Below are 21,210 nucleotides of genomic sequence, written 5' to 3' on the forward strand. Positions count from 1 at the left end.
TGTTGCCGTGCCAACAAACTGACCACAGTCATTACCATGCACCATCTAAGCCCCTTCTTGATCCAAAAAGAAAACCTGCCTTTCCCCATGTCCCTGCGGGTCCAAATACCACAGAAAGGCTTCTGCCACATGACTCACCATCTAATCAGGAGGTCCGCAGACAGACAGAGAGATTGGATTTGAGTTAGGACATGAGTTGACCATGTAAGTAAACGCCTCCTCCGTTATAGTCGGAGGAAATACATTTCCCTGTATAGAGACCATCTGAGGTTTTGGGTTTAAGAGTTCCAGGAAATGAGGAGTCACCCAACAGGCACGCACCGAAAAGGGTGACCAACAAGGGTGACCAACAGGCACCGACAAGGGTGACCAACAAGGGTGACCAACAAGGGTGAATGTTGAGTAAGGGTGCACACCTAATTACACATCTAGAAGTAGGCCTAGGCTACCTGGCCTACGCACAAATGTAGGTCTATAAAATGTGCCCATTTAGGGATGTCTGGTAGTATTTCTGATTGTCCACCACTAATGAGCTGTGGAGCTTCTCAAAGTAATTTTTCTTCACCTCAAACAGCAAGTAACAAAGTCTGTTGTTGGAATGACAATATTTCCTCAATGTATTGGACAAATATTTGTAATGCGTCATAAATACCCGATTACATTTTCATTTGATTAATTTAGCAGAAGTTCTTATCCAGAGTGACTTAATTAACAGGAGCAATTAGGGTTAAGTGCTTTGCTCAAGGGCACAGAGGTTTTTTTCACCTTGTCAGCTCGGGGATTCGAACCAGTGACCTTTTAGTAACTGGCCTAAAGCTCTTAACCGCTAAGCTACCTGCCGCCCCTACTTCTTATCGCTTGCACAAGTAACCTACAGCTGTGTCTGTCCCGAGTTCACTGGAGCAAGTAACCTACAGCTGTGTCTGTCCCGAGTTCACTGGAGCAAGTAACTGTGTGCCCAGAATATTTTATAGAATGTTGCAAGTTTGCTAGCGGGAGCTTCTACTGGACACAGTTGATCATTTACAGACAGGCCATCATAGCCAATGTGATTTGTGGGATATTTGTCACCTGTAGAGCACCAGCCAAAGTCTAATGACTTAGTGCCATAGGCGCCAAATGGGAACCGGGGGGGGGATTAAAATCACCAGGGTCAATATTCATTAAGCACCAAAGAAGAAGAAAGCACACTGAAACGAGGGGAATATACCTGAACTTAGGCTACAGTAGCTTCATGCAATACACTCGTATATTATTATTATTTTAACTAGGCAAGTCCGTTAAGTACAAATTCTTGCTTACAACGATGGTGTACCGGGGATCAGTGGGTTAACTGCCTTGTTTGGCTGAACAGAACCTTGTCAGCGCGGAGATTCAATCAACCACCTGTTGGTCTCTGCATGACTTCCATTTTTCTGTGTTACACTTCAGGTGGGGTATATAACAAGCAGAAACTTATCTTGCAAAAACATCAACTGTGGAAGGTTTTAAATCAAGTGAGCCTCATTGGTGGCCACAAAATAACACTGCGAAGTTTGAATGGAGTTTGGCTACATCATGGGATGGCGTTTAAAATATTTAACACAGCAGATTGGAATGTGGGACGAGCGACAATGATTGAAGCCCGAATTAGAATGTTCCATACTGCGATGAAAGATTCATTAGCCGGTCGTTATTCAAAATTAATATGAGACCCAATCGGTTGACATTAAAAGTAAAGTCGTCAGAACAAAATGAGACAGGTCCCCAAAGGCTGGACCATACTGGCACTGCAGATGGCAAGGGCTATGGCAGGCAGCAGCCTTTTGAATGGTTCATAGGACAAACACACACTAGAAATCGAGCAATTGGCCCTGCAGTCCAGCTATATTTAGCCTCGTCTCTCTCAGCTGACTGGAGTGGTCTTGTTGTGAGAAGAACTACGCATCAGCATGACACATAACATGGCTTTGCACTTCCCTCCCCACAAGTCTGAAGACAGGGGACCAGTGACCCTGATTCCTACCAGAGAACCAACCCAAACTACACTGGCTCTGATATTGTCCTTTGCAGCAACTCTTATAGATGCATAACCAGGCCAGCCCAGTACAGCTCAGCTCCTGTCAATTCAGGCACTGAATCTTACACTGAGCCTTCCCAGTCAAAGCTACCTATAACAAACTCCCTGCCTTCATTCCCAGACCCTTCAGTTCTTCCCTGGTCTTGAAGACATTTTATATGACACTGCTGGGGCAGGATGAAGACCAAAACAGTGGCCTTTCCTTGGCTCCCTGGTGCAGCAGGGCTGCTGGTGGTTCAGTAACATGGAAAGGGTTCAGTAAGGAAAGTGTAGGGACAGGTATAGTGCCTTCAGAAAGAATTCACACCCCTCGACTCTTTCCACATATTGTTACAGGCTGACTTTTTTTTATTTTTTATTTAACTGGCCTACCCACACAATACCCCATTATGTCGAGGTGGAATTATGTTTTTAGAAATGTTAACAATTTAATAAAAAATTAAAAGCTGAAATAAGTCAATAAGTATTCAACCCCTTTGTTATGGCAAGCATAAATAAGTTCAGGAGTAAAAATTATCTTAACAAGTTGCATGGACTCACTGTGTGCAATAATAGTGTCTACCTCATCTCTGTACCCCACACATTTCAAAACACAGATTCAACTACAAAGACCAGAGAGGTTTCCCAATGCCTCGCAAAGAAGGGCACCTATCGGTGGATGGGTAAAGATAAACAAAAACAACACTGAAGAAGCCTTTGAGCATGGTGAAGTTATTAATTACGCTTTGGATGGTGTATGAATAGCCCCCCATCACTACAACAATGCAGGCGTCCTTCCTAATTCAGTTGCCGGAGAGGAAGGAAAACGCTCAGGGATTTCACCATGAAGCCAATGGTGACTTTAAAACAGTTAGTTTAATGGCTGTGATAGGAGAACTGAGGATGGATCAACAACATTGTAGTTACTCCACAATACCAACCTAAATGAAAGTGAAAAGAATGAAGCCTGTACAGAATGCAGAAATTCCAAAACATGTATCCTGTTTGCCATAAGCCACAGAAGTAATACTTCAAAAAATGTGACAAAGCAATTCACTTTTTGTCCTGAATACAAAGTATTGGATTTGCCCCAAACATACAACTGAGTACCATTCTCCATGTTTTCAAGCATAATGGTGGATGCATCATGTTATGGGTATGCTTGTAATCGTTAAGGACTGGGGAGTTTTTCCAGGATGAAAAAAAAAAAAAAAAAAAAAAAAAAAAAAAAAAAGCTAAGCACTGGCAAAATCCTGGTTCAGTAAGCTTTCCACCAGACAAGATTAATTCACCTTTCAGCAGGACAATAACCTAAAACAAGGCCAAATCTACACGAGTTGATTACTAAGAATACATTGAATGTTCCAGATTGGCCGAATTAGATTTAAGTAGATTGATGTCAAAACTATGGCAAGACCTGAAAATGGTAGTCTAGCAATGATCAACAACCAGGGCTTGAAGAACTTAGAAAAAAATAAATGGGAAAATGTTGCACAATCCAGGTGTGGAAAGCTCTTAAAGACTTACCCAGAAACACTCACTGCACTTGTGTAAATTACATTTCTGTATTTCATTTTCAATAAATGTGCAATAATGGAATTGATTTTGAATTCAGGCTGTAACGCAATAAAATGTGGAATAGGCCAAGGGGTATGATGAATACTTTCTGCATGGCTTGGAGTGGTCATTTGTGGCAGGAAGTTCCCAGATTTTTGGCTGAACTCTGAAGTCTGCCTCTGCCGGCAACATCCAGAGAAGTGACTCAATGTTTGGGTTGCTGCAGCCGCCACACCTATTTACCATGGCTAGTCTAATGCCCTTGAGAAGAGAATTGAGTGACTGTATTTTAGGGCAGGGACTTTCTCCTTTAAAGCTGCAATCCGTAGCGGTGAAACTGCCACGTCCATTTGCGATATTACAAAGACATTACTTCACACAACTAACCGTTTTTTCCCCATCATTGCATGCACAATAACACAGCAGAGTACTATGATTATGTTTTATTTTTTTACAACGATGCTGGATGCTCATTTCCTCAAAACAAAAACAAAATGCGCCTGGGGGGCGGCCATTGTTTTGCGGATTTCGCAAAATTATACAGTCTATACAAACGTGTGTAGCATTAAACCAGAGCTTAAATTAAAATCTGAGAAAAGCAAACCCAATGTGTGACCCGTTTCAAGAAGCTTGGTGAATGTCGCACATCACTACTTCACAGGAGACATTTTAATGTTTTTTAATCAAAATGTATTTTTTGGCAGAAATGCATTCTGGAACATGTGAACTTTAATGTGGCTTAATAACAAACATGTATGCCATCTGCAAATAAAATCATTAAACTACAAGCCTAATTGGTTTAGCCACAGAAAAAGACAGGAACCTTCCCGCTAGCCATGATTAGCTGAGATAATGAATGGGCTGGACATGCTGAGAGATGAGTTCGGATTTGTCTGCCATGTAGCGCGCTTCTGTTTATAACATGAGCTGCTCAGTATGTGTAGATAATCCTTGCTACCGCTGCTTTTTTGAAAGATAACGTTAGCCATGGAGATATGCAAAAGTGTTGCTACTGCTCTCAACATTGCTGCACAGAATTTAGCAGGTGCTATCGACAAAGATCAGTGGGAAAATAGTTGTGATGGGACTACTTTTCTGCACAAGGTCACTGAACCGGTGTGACTTGACACAACAACGGGCCAAACAAGCTGCAGTAACCTACAAACCAAACGGAAAAAGACACGCTACCGTGAAGCGTTCATCCATGTTCATCCAAGAGTCTAATTCCATTTTCCGATATTGTACATTTCTAATTGTCAGAAAATCATTTTCATGCAAGTTACATCTATGATTGGTTCAGATTTGATCCGGTCTGGACCAACCAAATGTGGTCTTGCTTGGGGGCAGAGGTCATTAAAAGAATAGTCAGTGTTAGGCTTGGGCGGTATCCAAGATTTTAATATTGTCATACCGTCCTTCTCTCATCCTGGGATTTACGGTATTACCAACATAGCACACAAGGGGGCACTAAAACATAAGACAAGTCCATTTGGCCTCTTACCAGAATGCTAACAAAATTAGCACAAACAATGAAATCACAGACGCTCTTAGCTAAATGCTAACGAGCAAAAACTAACAAACTAATTGCAAAGACGGGCAAATCCAGCTCATACAGTAATACAAGCGTAGCTACCGAATGTCATTTTCGATGAGTGTGGACATTTACGAGCGAACGTGAACAAGGGAAATTGTGCAAAGTTCAGTAGCTGTGTTTTTCCTAAAGAAACAGCAGCAGATGGGAGAACAACGGACGAGGGGGGAAAAAACGCTAGTAGGATGCACAGGGAAAAAAATGGCAACTGTACAGAACTCAACCAGAGCTCTTTGACTTCTGGCATTAAAGCCATTATAGGATATCTGATGGCAAACATTTAGTAATATATTGTATACGTGTGTAACTTCATCACCTACCATGGGCCACACAGAAAAAAAGAAACTAGCTGATATATACAGAAGGCTATGGACTCACCAGCTCCCACGTTCTCCGGTTGTGCTATTTAAAAAACAAACACGTGACTGGCTCAACTGTTCTGGAGGACTACGGTAAGCATTAGAATGTAAAATAATGTGTAATGAAGAACTCAATCTGCTTTATCTCTTAACGTATTGCACATGTTAACTGCAGGTATTAACTTTAAAAGTAGCTACAGATGTTCACATTTATTGAAAAACGTTTTTTTAAAACCATCCCTTGGCTTTTACCAAATACCCCAGGATACAGTATACCACCAAGCCTAGAATAAGACCCAAATAAGCAAAAGAGGATATTGCATATTTATACCTGTTAGAACCTATTTAGCATACATCACCATGAAGAGAATGACATTCATTTCCATAATTATGCATTTCTGTGTAGTACAGATCAGGGACCCATAATGAAATTCAGTAATCCGGTGTAAAGCCACTTCACTTACTGTAGCTCAATAACCAAAGTCAGGGTGTCAGGTCGTCGCTGACACCCCATTCTTTCAGCAGACATCTTAAATAAGAGCAGATATTTAAGAGTTTTTGGGAAACGTGGACAAATTCAAGAAAACTTTCCATTTTCAGTAATTCCAGAAAATGTGTTTTTGTAAAATGTTCAGTGTAAATTGTTAAAATGTGTCCTTGTGCCTAGAGTTGTATGGTGAGATAAACTTTGAAAATCGGAGACTCGGTTGCTTAGGCATATCAAACTGAAAAGTAGGATAGTGCTGGTCACAAAATGTCCACTTTTCTGACGACAGTTGAGGATGAAGGCAACAGTCTTGTATGTCCTTTCTATTCGCCCACATTTCCTGGGCGCAAACAAAGCAGTGCCAACGACATGCGGATGAGAGTTGGACAAACATAATGGACACTACTGTGAGCAGCACTTTGAACAGAATGCCCTTAGGTGTGAGTTCTTTCATAAGGGATGTTTTTATACTTAACTACTCATGCCTTCAATTTTGAATAGCTGTCCAGAATAGGTTTCCTGGTTTGTGAGGCACTGTAACCAAGAAAGGCTTATGTTATCTTTAAACCTACAGAGAACAGTAGTTGGTTGATAGTAGTTTAAGCACAATTGCTACCGCGGGAGTGATACAAATTAGATTAGCCACGTCAGACTTAACCAACCACTACTGTAGATAACAAGTGTGTTCAAAACTGTCCATTGCATATTGTTAGAGCAAATAAAGCAATATATATATTTTTTTACATATTCAAAGCAAAACGTGCTCGATTCGATGCGTCAATGTGTTCCAGTGACTCACTCAAATAACTCTCCAATTCCCAACACAGGAATGCGCGGTTGTTACTTTGGGAAAGGAACTGAATTGGTATTGCCACTTATGCCAGGCTTGGAATGTCTACCTCTTACCCACACACTGTCGAAATATATAAATTGCACCACTTTCCGAAGAAAAACACTCATGACACCATCGACTGATGTCAACCGAAACACGGCATGCTAAACGCATTATAAAGGTCAACTATAACCAAACAAAAAAATACTTACCATTCACTATGTAAATGGCACCAACCAGAAAATAAATAGCAAATAGTTGTATGGAGAAGGCGAAACAAGTTTGGGTCTTCATTGTGGACTCTTTCTTTTAACTCTTTCGGACGTTTGGACGACTCCTCAGCTCTGACAAAAACACAGCTGCTCGGTGTAGTGTTGCTTGTGTTGAGATTGGGCGAGTTCCTTTTTTTATGGCCCGGTGCTCCGGGTAGGTGGTCATTTATTTAAGGCCCTGGACCGCTCACCCGGGGCACCGGGCCATGGAAAACGAAATCGCCCAATGTGCGCTAGCAGGCGTCAGAGTGAGCACGTGCATCTCTGCTTCCATCCAATTACATTATGTTTTATAATTGTAAGCGCTCCCCGGGGGTGTGATTTAAAAAACGGTTGAATGTAAATATAGCGCTGTGAAAAGGCGTGGGCAGCAACTGTCAGAGTGAGAATGGTAAATTGATTGTAAATGTACTGTTGATGCATAATTAGGTATACTATTGCACAGTGTCTAAGACACTGCATGTCAGTATTACAACCGGCCGTGATCTCCCATATGGCGGTGCACAATTGGCCCAGCGTTGTCCGTGTTAGTGGAGGGTTTGGCTGGGTGGGCTGTCATTGTAAAATAATACTTTGTTCTTAACTGACTAAATAAATAAATGTTCAATAAAAGCATCTGTCTGTAGTAAGGGGAGTTTACCTGCCGGAGATTTGGTGGAATGATATTTCACTTTACACGTTAGAATAGGAGATAATATCATAGCATGGAATGGATGGAACAGAATAGAATAAGATACTTAGATACTTTACTGTCCACCTGGTTAGAACGGAAAAAGCTAATGGAAAAGTGATCATATTTTCATTATTCCTTGTTATATCTGTCACCATATCCTACTGTGTTTATCATTATACTGAAGTTCCCTACTGTCATTGTATTCAACTATATTCTATTTGTTTTTTACTTTTTTAGAATATACTATCTTTTCTCATTTTTCCCCTAACCCTCCCTTAATTGGAGTAAGCTAATGGACAACAATATTTGGACTTCTACTTCCAGTTTATACATAGAATATACATTTTACAGACACAGTATATTTTACATTAGTTATCTTTTACATTATTCTATTTTAATCTTGGGGCGGTGTGTAAGAATTGCCCTGGCATATTTTGGGTCCCAGTTTATCCCTGGGGTTAATTGGTTCACTAAACGAATATCTATGATAGTTCCTGATTCCTTGGTCCAGTCTAATCTTGGTGGGTTTAAATGAATGAGAAGTGAAGCTTTATTGTAATGTTTGAGTTAATAATCTTGTGTCTGGATGTAAATGGTATTATATCATAGTATTTCCAATCTGTGTAAAACTTTGAAAGTATTTACCCAGACCCCTGATGTGCAGAGAAAAAAAATATTTGTTTAGCAATATTTTCACAAACTTGTATTTATTATACAAATATTTATCAATTAAGATACATATTTTCTCAATAATAATAATAATGACTATATACCATGGCAGAGGCAGGGTGAAATTTCCCTTTCAGGTTAAAATATTTGTCATGGTTACAGTATTTCTGACTGTTTATTTTCTGCAGCAGATGTTGGTTGCCCTTGTTCTCATAAAGGATAAATTCTCACACTGAGTGAACATCCTACTTTAGTAAATGTTGCCCCCCAGTGGTCAAATTGTATTGATTAGAAAGTAATCTCATTCCTCGACGCTTCAGCCCAAATGCGCTATTCAATGAAAGGCACATTGTAAACAAAAGCACTGCACTTTACTTTTAAAGGTATTTTGCTCTTGAGCAGATATCCGCAGCGTTTAACGTGAATGTGATCTCCTTACTTGTCAGGGTTATTGCATTTAAAAAGGCGTACTGTCGACCAGCGCGGTGCGTTTTGTCGACAATGCGCTTTTGATTGAATTCCGGCCTCTGTCTTCTTTTATATTGTCACTACAGACCCTGGTTCGATTCCAGGCTGTATCACAACCGGCCATGATTGGGAGTCCCATAGGGCGGCACACAATTGGCCCAGTGTCGTCCGGGTTAGGGTTTGGCCGGGGTAAACCATCATTGTAAATTAGAATTTGTTACCAACACACCTAGTTAAATAAAGGTTAAATAAATAAAAAATTTAACATATTTTGCTTGTCTGTATTCTATTCGAATTATTCCTTTGTTTGTCTTTTTCCTTTGTTTTGATTACAACCCTTATAGATGTACAATGATGTCCTTAGAATGTAGAATCCCAACTTGGCATGATGTAATAAGTCATCACGTGTGTTTTTTGGTTAGGGTTAAATTAGGGTGAGCACAACACAATACAGTTATGGGTGGGTGGGGGGGGGATTTTATTGTGTATTCCTTGCTAACCTGTGTTTGTGTGCAAATATCCTGCCAACCAAGGTGAACAGAAATGGTCATCATTCTTTTCATACAGTTTATTGTCCACAATGTGGTGACATGCTCATGCCTCTGCATTGATCCACAGAGGATAAAACTGCTGATATTCATCTCTTAGCACAGTCAAAAACAAACAGAGACAGGAACTTGTTTGACTCATGGCCTTGTATCACCCTGAGGAGAAAAGGGAGGTGGATAGAGAACTGGGTCCTATCAGGTTTAACTAGTGCTAGCTGTATGTGCCAAAGGTCAGCCTGGTCTCATAGATTAGATGTAACAGAGTAAATGTAAATCTGAGATGCTCAAATTGGTATGATATGTTAAGTTTGGTATGGTTACATAAGACAGACGGTTACTGTAGGGTGATTGGTCAGAGTGGATGGGTGGTGTATGACGTGAACGTCTAGCAACCCAAAGGTTGTGTGTTTCAATCTCATCACGGACAACTTTAGCATTTTAGCTAATTAGCATGTTTGCAGCTAATTACCCCTTTTTAGCTACTTTGCAACTACTCAGCATATTAGCTAACCCTTCCCCTAACCCTGACCTTAACCCTTTAACCTAACTCCTAACACTAACCCCAAGCCTAGCTAAGGCAGATGGTGAGGAGGGCGTGTTCAGGCGGATGGTGAGGAGGGCGTGTTCAGTCGGATGGCGAGGAGGGCGTGTTCAGGCGGATGGCGAGGAGGGCGTGTTCAGTCGAACAGCTTGGCTGCTATGGCTTTGCCGTCGTACTTGGAGTTCTTGCCGTTGAACTCGGAAGGCAGGATGTCGGCGTCAAACTCCTTGTAGTAGTTGTCCAGCTCGTCTCCGTGGACAAACACCTGATTGGCAGACAGAATGTTGGACCTATGAACTAAAATGTTCTCAACAAATATGATTTGTTATTTGTATTCATGTATTTACCGTTACCTGTATATTACCGGTTGATTAAGAACCCATTCACCTTGTTATTTAGTTACATAAGGCAGGTAACCTAGTGGTTAGAGCGTTGGGCCAGTAATCGAAAGGTTGCTAGATCGAATCCCCGCGCTGACAAGGTAAAAGTCTGTCGTTCTACCCCCCAGGTAAACTCACTGTTCCTAGGCCGTCATTGTAAATAAGAATTTGTTCTTAACTGACTTGCCTAGTTAAATACAAATAAAATGTGTATTTACCATTACCGGTTGATTAGGATCCCATTCACCTTCATTATTTGTTGTCGATTCAAATAGTTTTATCGTGTTACTCATGAGATATAAGACATTTCCCCCATCAAATCCCATGTTTTCCCCATCTCTCTCTCTCTCTCTCTCTCTCTCTCTCTCTCTCTCAAAATGATGCATTCATTCTTTCATGTTCTATCTCAGGGCCTGTTTCACTCACTCTCTCCAGCAGCTTGCCCTTCATGAGTGGCTTGACCACGTTGTAGGTGGTGGTGAAGTACCAGGGCTGGTGGATGAAATGGACGGCTTTGAAACGGGCAGGGAAGGAGTCCTGAAACACACACGTGGAACAGAGGGTCAGAAGAGTTACAGATCTCACCACCACTATGGCCATAAGCATCCTTATCACGCGAGTAATGGAAAGTTGAACTTTGCCATAAAGAGTTCAGCGCATGTAGGTCAAACAGATTGTCTGATATTTCTAAAAACAGCAATGACCACTTTTACCAGAGGGTCAATTAATGTGCTGCGTGAGTAGAATCAGATCCTACCTCTGCCGCCAATGGTGCAGGTAAAGTTTTCAGGCCCATAAAAATAGAATTCAGGCCATCATTGGGAAGACAATCCATTGGTTTAAAAATGATTCAATGGATTAAAAATCCATTGTTTTGTATCCTAATAAGGTAATGTTCTGCTCAGTATTCCCTCGGAATGGGTTTGTGAAAGTGACCTGCAACATGTCCACCATCTTCTTGAGCTCAGTGGGTTTGATGCCGGAGGCCTGCTGCATGGTGAAGCCCTTGAAGTTCTCAATGATGCAGAATCCGTTGATCTGAGTCTCCTCGTTCTCCAGCAACTTCTCCAGGATTACACAGTAGGCACGGAGGATCTGGTGAACACACACACACACACACACACACACAGTCACACACAGTCACACACAGTCACACACATACACACAGTTGTCAACATTTCAGAAGAATTTATAAAAACCAAACCACTCTCTTGATTATGATTTTCAATAATAGAAGCTTTGTTTAAATTGTCTTTCATAGCAACATGACTTAATAGACCACACACTGGGGCATACGCTTCAGGCCAGAAAGACAATTAAAACAAAGCTTCTATTATTGAAAATCATAATCAAGTGATTGTTGGCCTTTTTTATTTATTTTACATTTTTATGTGATCTATTTTTGGTTCCAAGCACCCTTTTTACTTGTCTACACAAATGCATTTAGAGTTGTAAAAAAAATATATTTTTTGAGCACGTTCCCCCTCCTTCACTGAACGTGAGCTAGGCCTTTTGATAACCACAGATATTTCAATTTAAATTCAAGTTATTAATATCAAGGGCTTGTCCACCTGATTACACTTATCAATATCTCCCATTGCTGCTGTATGTCTATGAAAACATTGCTCCTGTCATGTTTTAGTGCCTTGTGGGGACCACCAATGTATCTCAGATGGGTGCCTTGTGGGGACCACCAATATATCTCAGATGGGTGCCTTGTGGGGACCACCAATGTATCTCAGACGGGTGCCTTGTGGGGACCACCAATATATCTCAGATGGGTGCCTTGTGGGGACCACCAATATATCTCAGATGGGTGCCTTGTGGGGACCACCAATATATCTCAGATGGGTGCCTTGTGGGGACCACCAATATATCTCAGATGGGTGCCTTGTGGGGACCACCAATATATCTCAGATGGGTGCCTTGTGGGGACCACCAATATATCTCAAATGGGTGCCTTGTGGAGACCACCAATGTATCTCAAATGGGTGCCTTGTGGAGACAACCAATATATCTCAAATGGGTGCCTTGTCCCAGGTCCCCGCTAGACACCTCGTCGAAGGTGATCTCTTCGTAGTCCCAGTTCTCGATGTTGAAGAGCAGCACGATACGGCCGTACTTGTCTCTGCTGGACAGGATTCCTGGGTAGCCGGCCTCGATGGTGCTGCGGACAGCCTCGGGGGTCAGGTTCTCGAACAGCTCAGGATAGTCTCTCCTGAAGCGCACATAACCTGAACACGGACACAGGGTCATCAACATCAGATCGACTCTGGCCAAGTCAGGATGACTTAAGCAGACAGGAACTTCTACACACACATATGTTGGGTTTAATCAAACTGTACATTTCCTTCCAATGGCAAGGTTCAAAATGATCATGTGCATAGCTGACTTAAGCCGGGTACCAAATATTTTTGTGCTCCCTTGGCAACTCCAACAGTACTTGGCTATACAGCAACATATTGGGGTGGCAGGTAGCCTAGTGGTTAGAGCATTGGGCTAATAACCCAAAGGTTGCTGAGCTGGCAACGTAAAAACCTGTCGTTTTGCCCCTGAACAAGTCAGTTAACCCACTGTTCCTAGGCTGTCATTGTAAATAAGAATTTGTTCTTAACTGACTTGCTTAGGTAAAAAAAATATGTATGAATTTGGGACCAGGCTATTGTAAATAGCCTGCCATTGGAAGATAAAACTATTTTAACACATCACCTCAGCTTTAATGAAATAGACAGAAAACTTTACCACTGAGCTGCACTACATACAGTACAGTAGTTGGTGGGGACCCACCCTTCATGAGGTCAAAGGCTCGGGGCACGTCGTATTTCCTGGCACGGATGAAGCGGACCAGCATGCCGTCAGGCTTCTCTCCGAAGGTTTCCAGCACCCCCTTGGCCAGGTCGTCACCAGCATCCGCCGTCTCCTTGATAATTACCCTCAGCTCCTTGACCGCCAACGCCCGCTTCTCGTCTGTCTCATTCAACTCATCCTTGGCCTGTAGGGAACCAAAAACGCATCAGTCAGTCAACCTCAGAACCGGATGAGGTCTACATCCCCAAAACCGGATGAGGTCTACAACCCCAAAACCGGATGAGGTCTACAACCCCAGAACCGGATGAGGTCTACAACCCCAGAACCGGATGAGGTCTACAACCCCAGACCGGATGAGGTCTACAACCTCAGTACCGGATGAGGTCTACAACCCCAGAATTGGATGAGGTCTTCAACCTCAGAACCGGATGAGGTCGACAACCCCAGAACCGGATGAGGTCTAAAACCTCAGAACTGGAGAAGTTCCAGCTTCCAGAGCGTCCATTTTTAGGACATTCATTGTACTGTGTGCAGAGGATAGTGTTACATGTTCATGTGGCATCTACATATTATACTGTCATGACTGTTCTTGTCAGTACGCTGTCATGACTGTTCTGATCAGTACGCTGTCATGACTGTTCTGATCAGTACGCTGTCATGACTGTTCTGATCAGTACGCTGTCATGACTGTTCTGATCAGTACGCTGTCATGACTGTTCTGATCAGTACGCTGTCATGACTGTTCTTGTCAGTACGCTGTCATGACTGTTCTGATCAGTACGCTGTCATGACTGTTCTTATCAGTACGCTGTCATGACTGTTCTGATCAGTACGCTGTCATGACTGTTCTTGTCAGTACGCTGTCATGACTGTTCTGATCAGTACGCTGTCATGACTGTTCTGATCAGTACGCTGTCATGACTGTTCTGATCAGTACGCTGTCATGACTGTTCTTGTCAGTATGCTGTCATGACTGTTCTTGTCAGTACGCTGTCATGACTGTTCTTGTCAGTACGCTGTCATGACTGTTCTGATCAGTACGCTGTCATGACTGTTCTTGTCAGTACGCTGTCATGACTGTTCTTGTCAGTACGCTGTCATGACTGTTCTTGTCAGTACGCTGTCATGACTGTTCTTGTCAGTACGCTGTCATGACTGTTCTTATCAGTACGCTGTCATGACTGTTCTTATCAGTACGCTGTCATGACTGTTCTTGTCAGTACGCTGTCAGAGTCTTAGCAGTGTGGTGCCAGGACAACAACCTCTCAACAACCTCTCTTTGGTCAGTCAGACAAAGGAGCTGATTGTGGATTATAGGAGAAAGAGGTTAGAGCACGCCCCCATAAACATCAACAGGGCTGTTGTGGCGCGAATCGAGAGCTTCAAGTTCCTTGGTGTCCACATCACTAAGGACCTAACATCGTCCACACACACCTGTACAGTCGTGAAGAATGCTACGCATTTTTTGGTATTTAATTGTATTCCTCGTGTTATTATTTCACTGTAATGTCTACACCAGTCGTATGTGATTTGATTTGTGGTTGCACTTGAGTTTGTGGTAGGCTTAAGATGTGAAGGGAATCTACAACGTGAGGCTTGTGTGAGACAGTGACCACAGACCTTCTGCACTGTGTGGTCAGGCAACTTGGCGCAGAGTCCGAACACGGGACCGTGGTCCTTGACCGTGAGGCGCTCCAGCTTGGCCCTGAGAGCCTGCTCCTCCTCTGACACCATACGGAACGTTCCACTCTGGGTAGAGAGGGGGGAGGGATAATGAGAATCATGACTTGCCAACAAAAACACCATTTGCTCACAAGGCTACCTTACAAAAATGAGGTTTAAACCTAGTTTAATCCAGGGCATACGCCCAAAAACTCAATCCAAAAGGAGGCCTGTATCAATGGGCTTCAGTGTTAGCATTTGCTAATCTCCCTCACATGAGCGCAGCAAAGCCTGGTAAACCTGTGACTGAGATCTGTGATTAGGGGTTAATGCTAGCGATTGACGGCATCCAGTGCTAATGTGCCTGAGAAATGTGGAACTGCCATTGTCCATGGCACAGGACGTTATGTGGTGTTGGAGTCCTAGAAACGCAATCTATAGAACGGATATCCCCATTCAAGTCAACGTTCCCGTTGGCGGCCGGGCTTTTCTGGCGGCCATTTTGAGTGTCATTCTGTTTCTGCTGTTTGACTAACCATGATGTGGAACGCGAAGGAAGAACATAATGACGTAGTAAGAGTATCTATTGTGGATTGCATCCTCCTAAGGACCTTGATGGTAGATTGTTTCTGCTCTGCAATGGATGAAAAATGACCACCTGAACAGAACGTGTCAGAACTGACTCTTAAGCTCAACATGTATCTACATTCATCAGACTTGATACTTTGACATTGATCTGCAATACAAAACGCCACTGAATGTGTTTGAATTATTGCAGTGGGGCATGTAAGCCTGTTGTACACCAAGAGAGGAGCTTCGATGCACTTACCACGACAGCCATTTCTTCAGTTGTTTAGAGCCGCTACGTACTCACTGGAAAATAAGATGGATTTGATTATTCACGGTTGGAGAACATTGGATTCCAGGACAGCTTGAAAAAATAAAGCAATGAATTTATTGTGCCCCAGGCTTACGCTCCATCTCAACCCCCTCAGCATTTGTTACACTTCTCCTCCTACACCTTTTTTTTCCATCTCATTCTCCTTCTATTTTTAGGTTACCTCCATTTCAAGATTATTCCCCTGAAGTACATGTTTTGATCCAGCTGCCAACAAAACTTATCTACGTTTTCGAAATCCATGTGTCCCAAATGGCACCATATTCCCTATATAGTGCACTACTTTTGACCAGAGCCTTATGGGACTTGGTCAGAAATAGCTCACTACGTAGTGAATTGGATGCAATTTGAGACTCAGGCCTGTTTGAAACAGTGATGACATTCACACAGTCCATTATCTGTTTTACTACATTGTTTACAATGATGTGTATTCTTTATATAGCTAGCAGGCTGTATCTAATACAACAATAGACTCTATATATAGCAGGATGTATCTAATACAACACCAGACTCTTTATATAGCTAGCAGGCTGTATCTAATACAACACCAGACTCTTTATATAGCTAGCAGGCTGTATCTAATACAACACCAGACTCTATATATAGCAGGATGTATCTAATACAACACCAGACTCTTTATATAGCTAGCAGGCTGTATCTAATACAACACCAGACTCTATATATAGCTAGCAGGATGTATCTAATACAACACCAGACTCTTTATATAGCTAGCAGGCTGTATCTAATACAACAATAGACTCTATATATAGCAGGATGTATCTAATACAACACCAGACTCTTTATATAGCTAGCAGGCTGTATCTAATACAACACCAGACTCTTTATATAGCTAGCAGGCTGTATCTAATACAACACCAGACTCTATATATAGCAGGATGTATCTAATACAACACTAGACTCTTTATATAGCTAGCAGGCTGTATCTAATACAACACCAGACTCTATATATAGCAGGCTGTATCTAATACAACACCAGACTCTTTATATAGCTAGCAGGCTGTATCTAATACAACACTAGACTCTATATATAGCAGGCTGTATCTAATACAACACCAGACTCTTTATATAGCTAGCAGGCTGTATCTAATACAACACCAGACTCTTTATATAGCTAGCAGGCTGTATCTAATACAACACCAGACTCTTTATATAGCAGGCTGTATCTAATACAACACCAGACTCTATATATAGCAGGATGTATCTAATACAACACCAGACTCTTTATATAGCTAGCAGGCTGTATCTAATACAACACCAGACTCTATATATAGCAGGCTGTATCTAATACAACACCAGACTCTTTATATAGCAGGCTGTATCTAATACAACACCAGACTCTATATATAGCAGGATGTATCTAATACAACACCAGACTCTTTATATAGCTAGCAGGCTGTATCTAATACAACACCAGACTCTTTATATAGCTAGCAGGCTGTATCTAATACAACACCAGACTCTATATATAGCAGGCTGTATCTAATACAACACCAGACTCTTTATATAGCTAGCAGGCTGTATCTAATACAACACCAGACTCTTTATATAGCAGGCTGTATCTAATACAACACCAGACTCTTTATATAGCTAGCAGGCTGTATCTAATACAACACCAGACTCTATATATAGCTAGCAGGCTGTATCTAATACAACACCAGACTCTATATATAGCAGGATGTATCTAATACAACACCAGACTCTTTATATAGCTAGCAGGCTGTATCTAATACAACACCAGACTCTATATATAGCTAGCAGGCTGTATCTAATACAACACCAGACTCTATATATAGCAGGATGTATCTAATACAACACCAGACTCTTTATATAGCTAGCAGGCTGTATCTAATACAACACCAGACTCTTTATATAGCTAGCAGGCTGTATCTAATACAACACCAGACTCTTTATATAGCAGGCTGTATCTAATACAACACCAGACTCTTTATATAGCAGGCTGTATCTAATACAACACCAGACTCTTTATATAGCTAGCAGGCTGTATCTAATACAACACCAGACTCTATATATAGCTAGCAGGCTGTATCTAATACAACACCAGACTCTATATATAGCAGGATGTATCTAATACAACACCAGACTCTTTATATAGCTAGCAGGCTGTATCTAATACAACACCAGACTCTATATATAGCTAGCAGGCTGTATCTAATACAACACCAGACTCTATATATAGCAGGATGTATCTAATACAACACCAGACTCTTTATATAGCTAGCAGGCTGTATCTAATACAACACCAGACTCTATATATAGCTAGCAGGCTGTATCTAATACAACACCAGACTCTATATATAGCAGGATGTATCTAATACAACACCAGACTCTTTATATAGCTAGCAGGCTGTATCTAATACAACAACAAACTCTATATATAGCAGGATGTATATAATACAACACCAGACTCTTTATATAGCTAGCAGGCTGTATCTAATACAACACCAGACTCTTTATATAGCTAGCAGGCTGTATCTAATACAACACCAGACTCTATATATAGCAGGCTGTATCTAATACAACACCAAACTCTATATATAGCAGGCTGTATCTAATACAACACCAGACTCTTTATATAGCTAGCAGGCTGTATCTAATACAACACCAGACTCTTTATATAGCAGGCTGTATCTAATACAACACTAGACTCTTTATATAGCAGGCTGTATCTAATACAACACCAGACTCTTTATATAGCTAGCAGGCTGTATCTAATACAACACCAGACTCTATATATAGCAGGCTGTATCTAATACAACACCAAACTCTATATATAGCAGGCTGTATCTAATACAACACCAGACTCTTTATATAGCTAGCAGGCTGTATCTAATACAACACCAGACTCTTTATATAGCTAGCAGGCTGTATCTAATACAACACCAGACTCTATATATAGCAGGCTGTATCTAATACAACACCAAACTCTATATATAGCAGGCTGTATCTAATACAACACCAGACTCTTTATATAGCTAGCAGGCTGTATCTAATACAACACCAGACTCTTTATATAGCTAGCAGGCTGTATCTAATACAACACCAGACTCTATATATAGCAGGCTGTATCTAATACAACACTAGACTCTTTATATAGCTAGCAGGCTGTATCTAATACAACACCAGACTCTTTATATAGCTAGCAGGCTGTATCTAATACAACACCAGACTCTTTATATAGCTAGCAGGCTGTATCTAATACAACACCAGACTCTATATATAGCAGGCTGTATCTAATACAACACCAGACTCTTTATATAGCTAGCAGGCTGTATCTAATACAACACCAGACTCTTTATATAGCAGGCTGTATCTAATACAACACCAGACTCTTTATATAGCAGGCTGTATCTAATACAACACCAGACTCTTTATATAGCTAGCAGGCTGTATCTAATACAACAATAGACTCTATATATAGCAGGCTGTATCTAATACAACACCAGACTCTTTATATAGCTAGCAGGCTGTATCTAATACAACAATAGACTCTATATATAGCAGGATGTATCTAATACAACACCAGACTCTATATATAGCAGGCTGTATCTAATACAACACCAGACTCTTTATATAGCAGGCTGTATCTAATACAACACCAGACTCTATATATAGCAGGCTGTATCTAATACAACACTAGACTCTTTATATAGCTAGCAGGCTGTATCTAATACAACACCAGACTCTTTATATAGCTAGCAGGCTGTATCTAATACAACACCAGACTCTTTATATAGCAGGCTGTATCTAATACAACACTAGACTCTTTATATAGCTAGCAGGCTGTATCTAATACAACACCAGACTCTATATATAGCAGGCTGTATCTAATACAACACCAGACTCTTTATATAGCAGGCTGTATCTAATACAACACTAGACTCTTTATATAGCTAGCAGGCTGTATCTAATACAACACCAGACTCTATATATAGCAGGCTGTATCTAATACAACACTAGCCTCTTTATATAGCAGGCTGTATCTAATACAACACTAGACTCTTTATATAGCTAGCAGGCTGTATCTAATACAACACCAGACTCTATATATAGCAGGCTGTATCTAATACAACACCAGACTCTTTATATAGCAGGCTGTATCTAATATAAAACCAGACTCGTTATATAGCAGGCTGTATCTAATACAACACCAGACTCTTTATATAGCTAGCAGGCTGTATCTAATATAACACCAGACTCGATCATGATATCACTGACTCTGTAGCACAGTTGTTGTATGAACAGTGTCAGGCAAAAAAAGTCTGAAAACCAGTCAAAGTGTGCAATTGATCTAGTGCATTCAGATAGACAAAGCTATTATTAAAATCATCCTGAGATTCACATGCAGCCAATGCTTCCCTGGATTTGTGAATGAGCTTCACATGCAGCCAAAGCTTCCCTGGATTTGTGACTGAGTCAACTAGAGGGCTCCGCTTCCAAAGCTCTGAAAGCACTGGACTCAGATGCATCGTTAGTCAGAGCTACAGGCAGTGGATTCCCAGGTCCTCAATCAGGCACAACAAGGAAGCTAAAACATTCCCACCTGTCCACGTTGAGATATGCACGATCAACCACAAAGTACTCAAAGCTCTACTGTTTATCAGATTTAACCGTCAGCTTTCAACAATCGAACCTGCCGACAAGGCACTGTTCTGCCTTGTAAAATATGAGAGGAAGATTTAATGCAACACCAATCCATTTTTACTTCTTCCTCTGAGCAAAGAAACTTCCTCATCTGGGCTCCACTGGGTGGCAACACTCCACTGGGTCCATCAGAACTGCCAAACCCCCATCAGGGTTTGGAATGCACCACCCCCTAGGTGTCAGGGAGACGAGTCACAGTTGGTACCCCACATCGGCGGCTCCGTGGTCGGGGAAGAGGTAGAGCCTTACCTGGGGATGGAAGAGGCCGGGCGCTGCCGAAAGTCACAGGAGTCAGTGTGTGGAGCAGGACGGCGGGGCCCTGTGATTGTTAACTTGGGGATTAGTGTCGTCACGCTGGATTACGCCCATCAGATTTCTCTGATAATCAGCATAAAGTGGAAGGAGGGACAAGAAAGGAGGGCAATGACAATGGGTCAATAGAAGAGGTGAAGGAGGGGTTAGGGCAATGACAATGGGCCAATAGAAGAGGTGAAGGAGGGGTTAGGGCAATGACGATGAGCCAATAGAAGAGGTAGGGGTTAGGGTGGACTATAGTGATGTGGGTGAAGGTAGGGGTTAGGGTGGACTATAGTGATGTGGGTGAAGGTAGGGGTTAGGGTGGACTATAGTGATGTGGGTGAAGGTAGGGGTTAGGGTGGACTATAGTGATGTGGGTGAAGGTAGGGGTTAGGGTGGACTATAGTGATGTGGGTGAAGGTAGGGGTTAGGGTGGACTATAGTGAT

The 21,210-nt window shown here is 41.7% G+C and overlaps 2 protein-coding genes across 3 annotated transcripts in view; both read right to left on the reverse strand.

The window, feature by feature from the left end:
- Positions 1 to 7,455, reverse strand: part of LOC110521247 (lactadherin) — a 37,359-nt gene extending 29,904 nt beyond the window's left edge. Inside the window, exon 1 of one of the 2 annotated variants that reach the window (XM_021598690.3) lies at positions 7,077 to 7,455. In XM_021598690.3, the coding sequence (XP_021454365.3) occupies positions 7,077 to 7,158 (82 nt within the window). In that variant the 5' untranslated portion in view covers positions 7,159 to 7,455. The remainder of the gene's footprint in view (positions 1 to 7,076) is intronic. The other variant, XM_021598689.3, reaches the window with a different exon arrangement.
- A 2,044-nt stretch (positions 7,456 to 9,499) lies between these two features.
- LOC110521248 (retinaldehyde-binding protein 1-like) lies at positions 9,500 to 20,816 on the reverse strand. Its single transcript, XM_021598692.3, has 8 exons — positions 20,716 to 20,816; positions 15,715 to 15,758; positions 14,844 to 14,972; positions 13,203 to 13,407; positions 12,471 to 12,649; positions 11,352 to 11,510; positions 10,842 to 10,952; positions 9,500 to 10,300 (listed from the first exon to the last, which is right to left on the reverse strand). Exons 2-8 carry the CDS (start codon positions 15,724 to 15,726, stop codon positions 10,172 to 10,174), a joined length of 924 nt encoding a protein of 307 aa, XP_021454367.3. The 5' UTR covers positions 15,727 to 15,758; positions 20,716 to 20,816; the 3' UTR covers positions 9,500 to 10,171.
- Between the last annotated feature and the right edge of the window lie 394 nt (positions 20,817 to 21,210).

The sequence above is a fragment of the Oncorhynchus mykiss genome, chromosome 4 (genome assembly GCF_057628025.1).
Source record: "Oncorhynchus mykiss isolate SJ-2025 chromosome 4, ASM5762802v1, whole genome shotgun sequence".
In the NCBI taxonomy this organism is placed as follows: Eukaryota; Metazoa; Chordata; class Actinopteri; order Salmoniformes; family Salmonidae; genus Oncorhynchus; species Oncorhynchus mykiss.

Coding starts and splice junctions, on each gene's coding strand:
- LOC110521248 (XM_021598692.3), bottom strand. Junction 11,511..12,470: donor AAGAGATCACCTTCGACGAG/GTGTCTAGCGGG, acceptor TGTGTTCACCAG/ATCCTCCGTGCCTACTGTGT. Junction 10,301..10,841: donor AGGGCAAGCTGCTGGAGAGA/GTGAGTGAAACA, acceptor TCTGCCAATCAG/GTGTTTGTCCACGGAGACGA.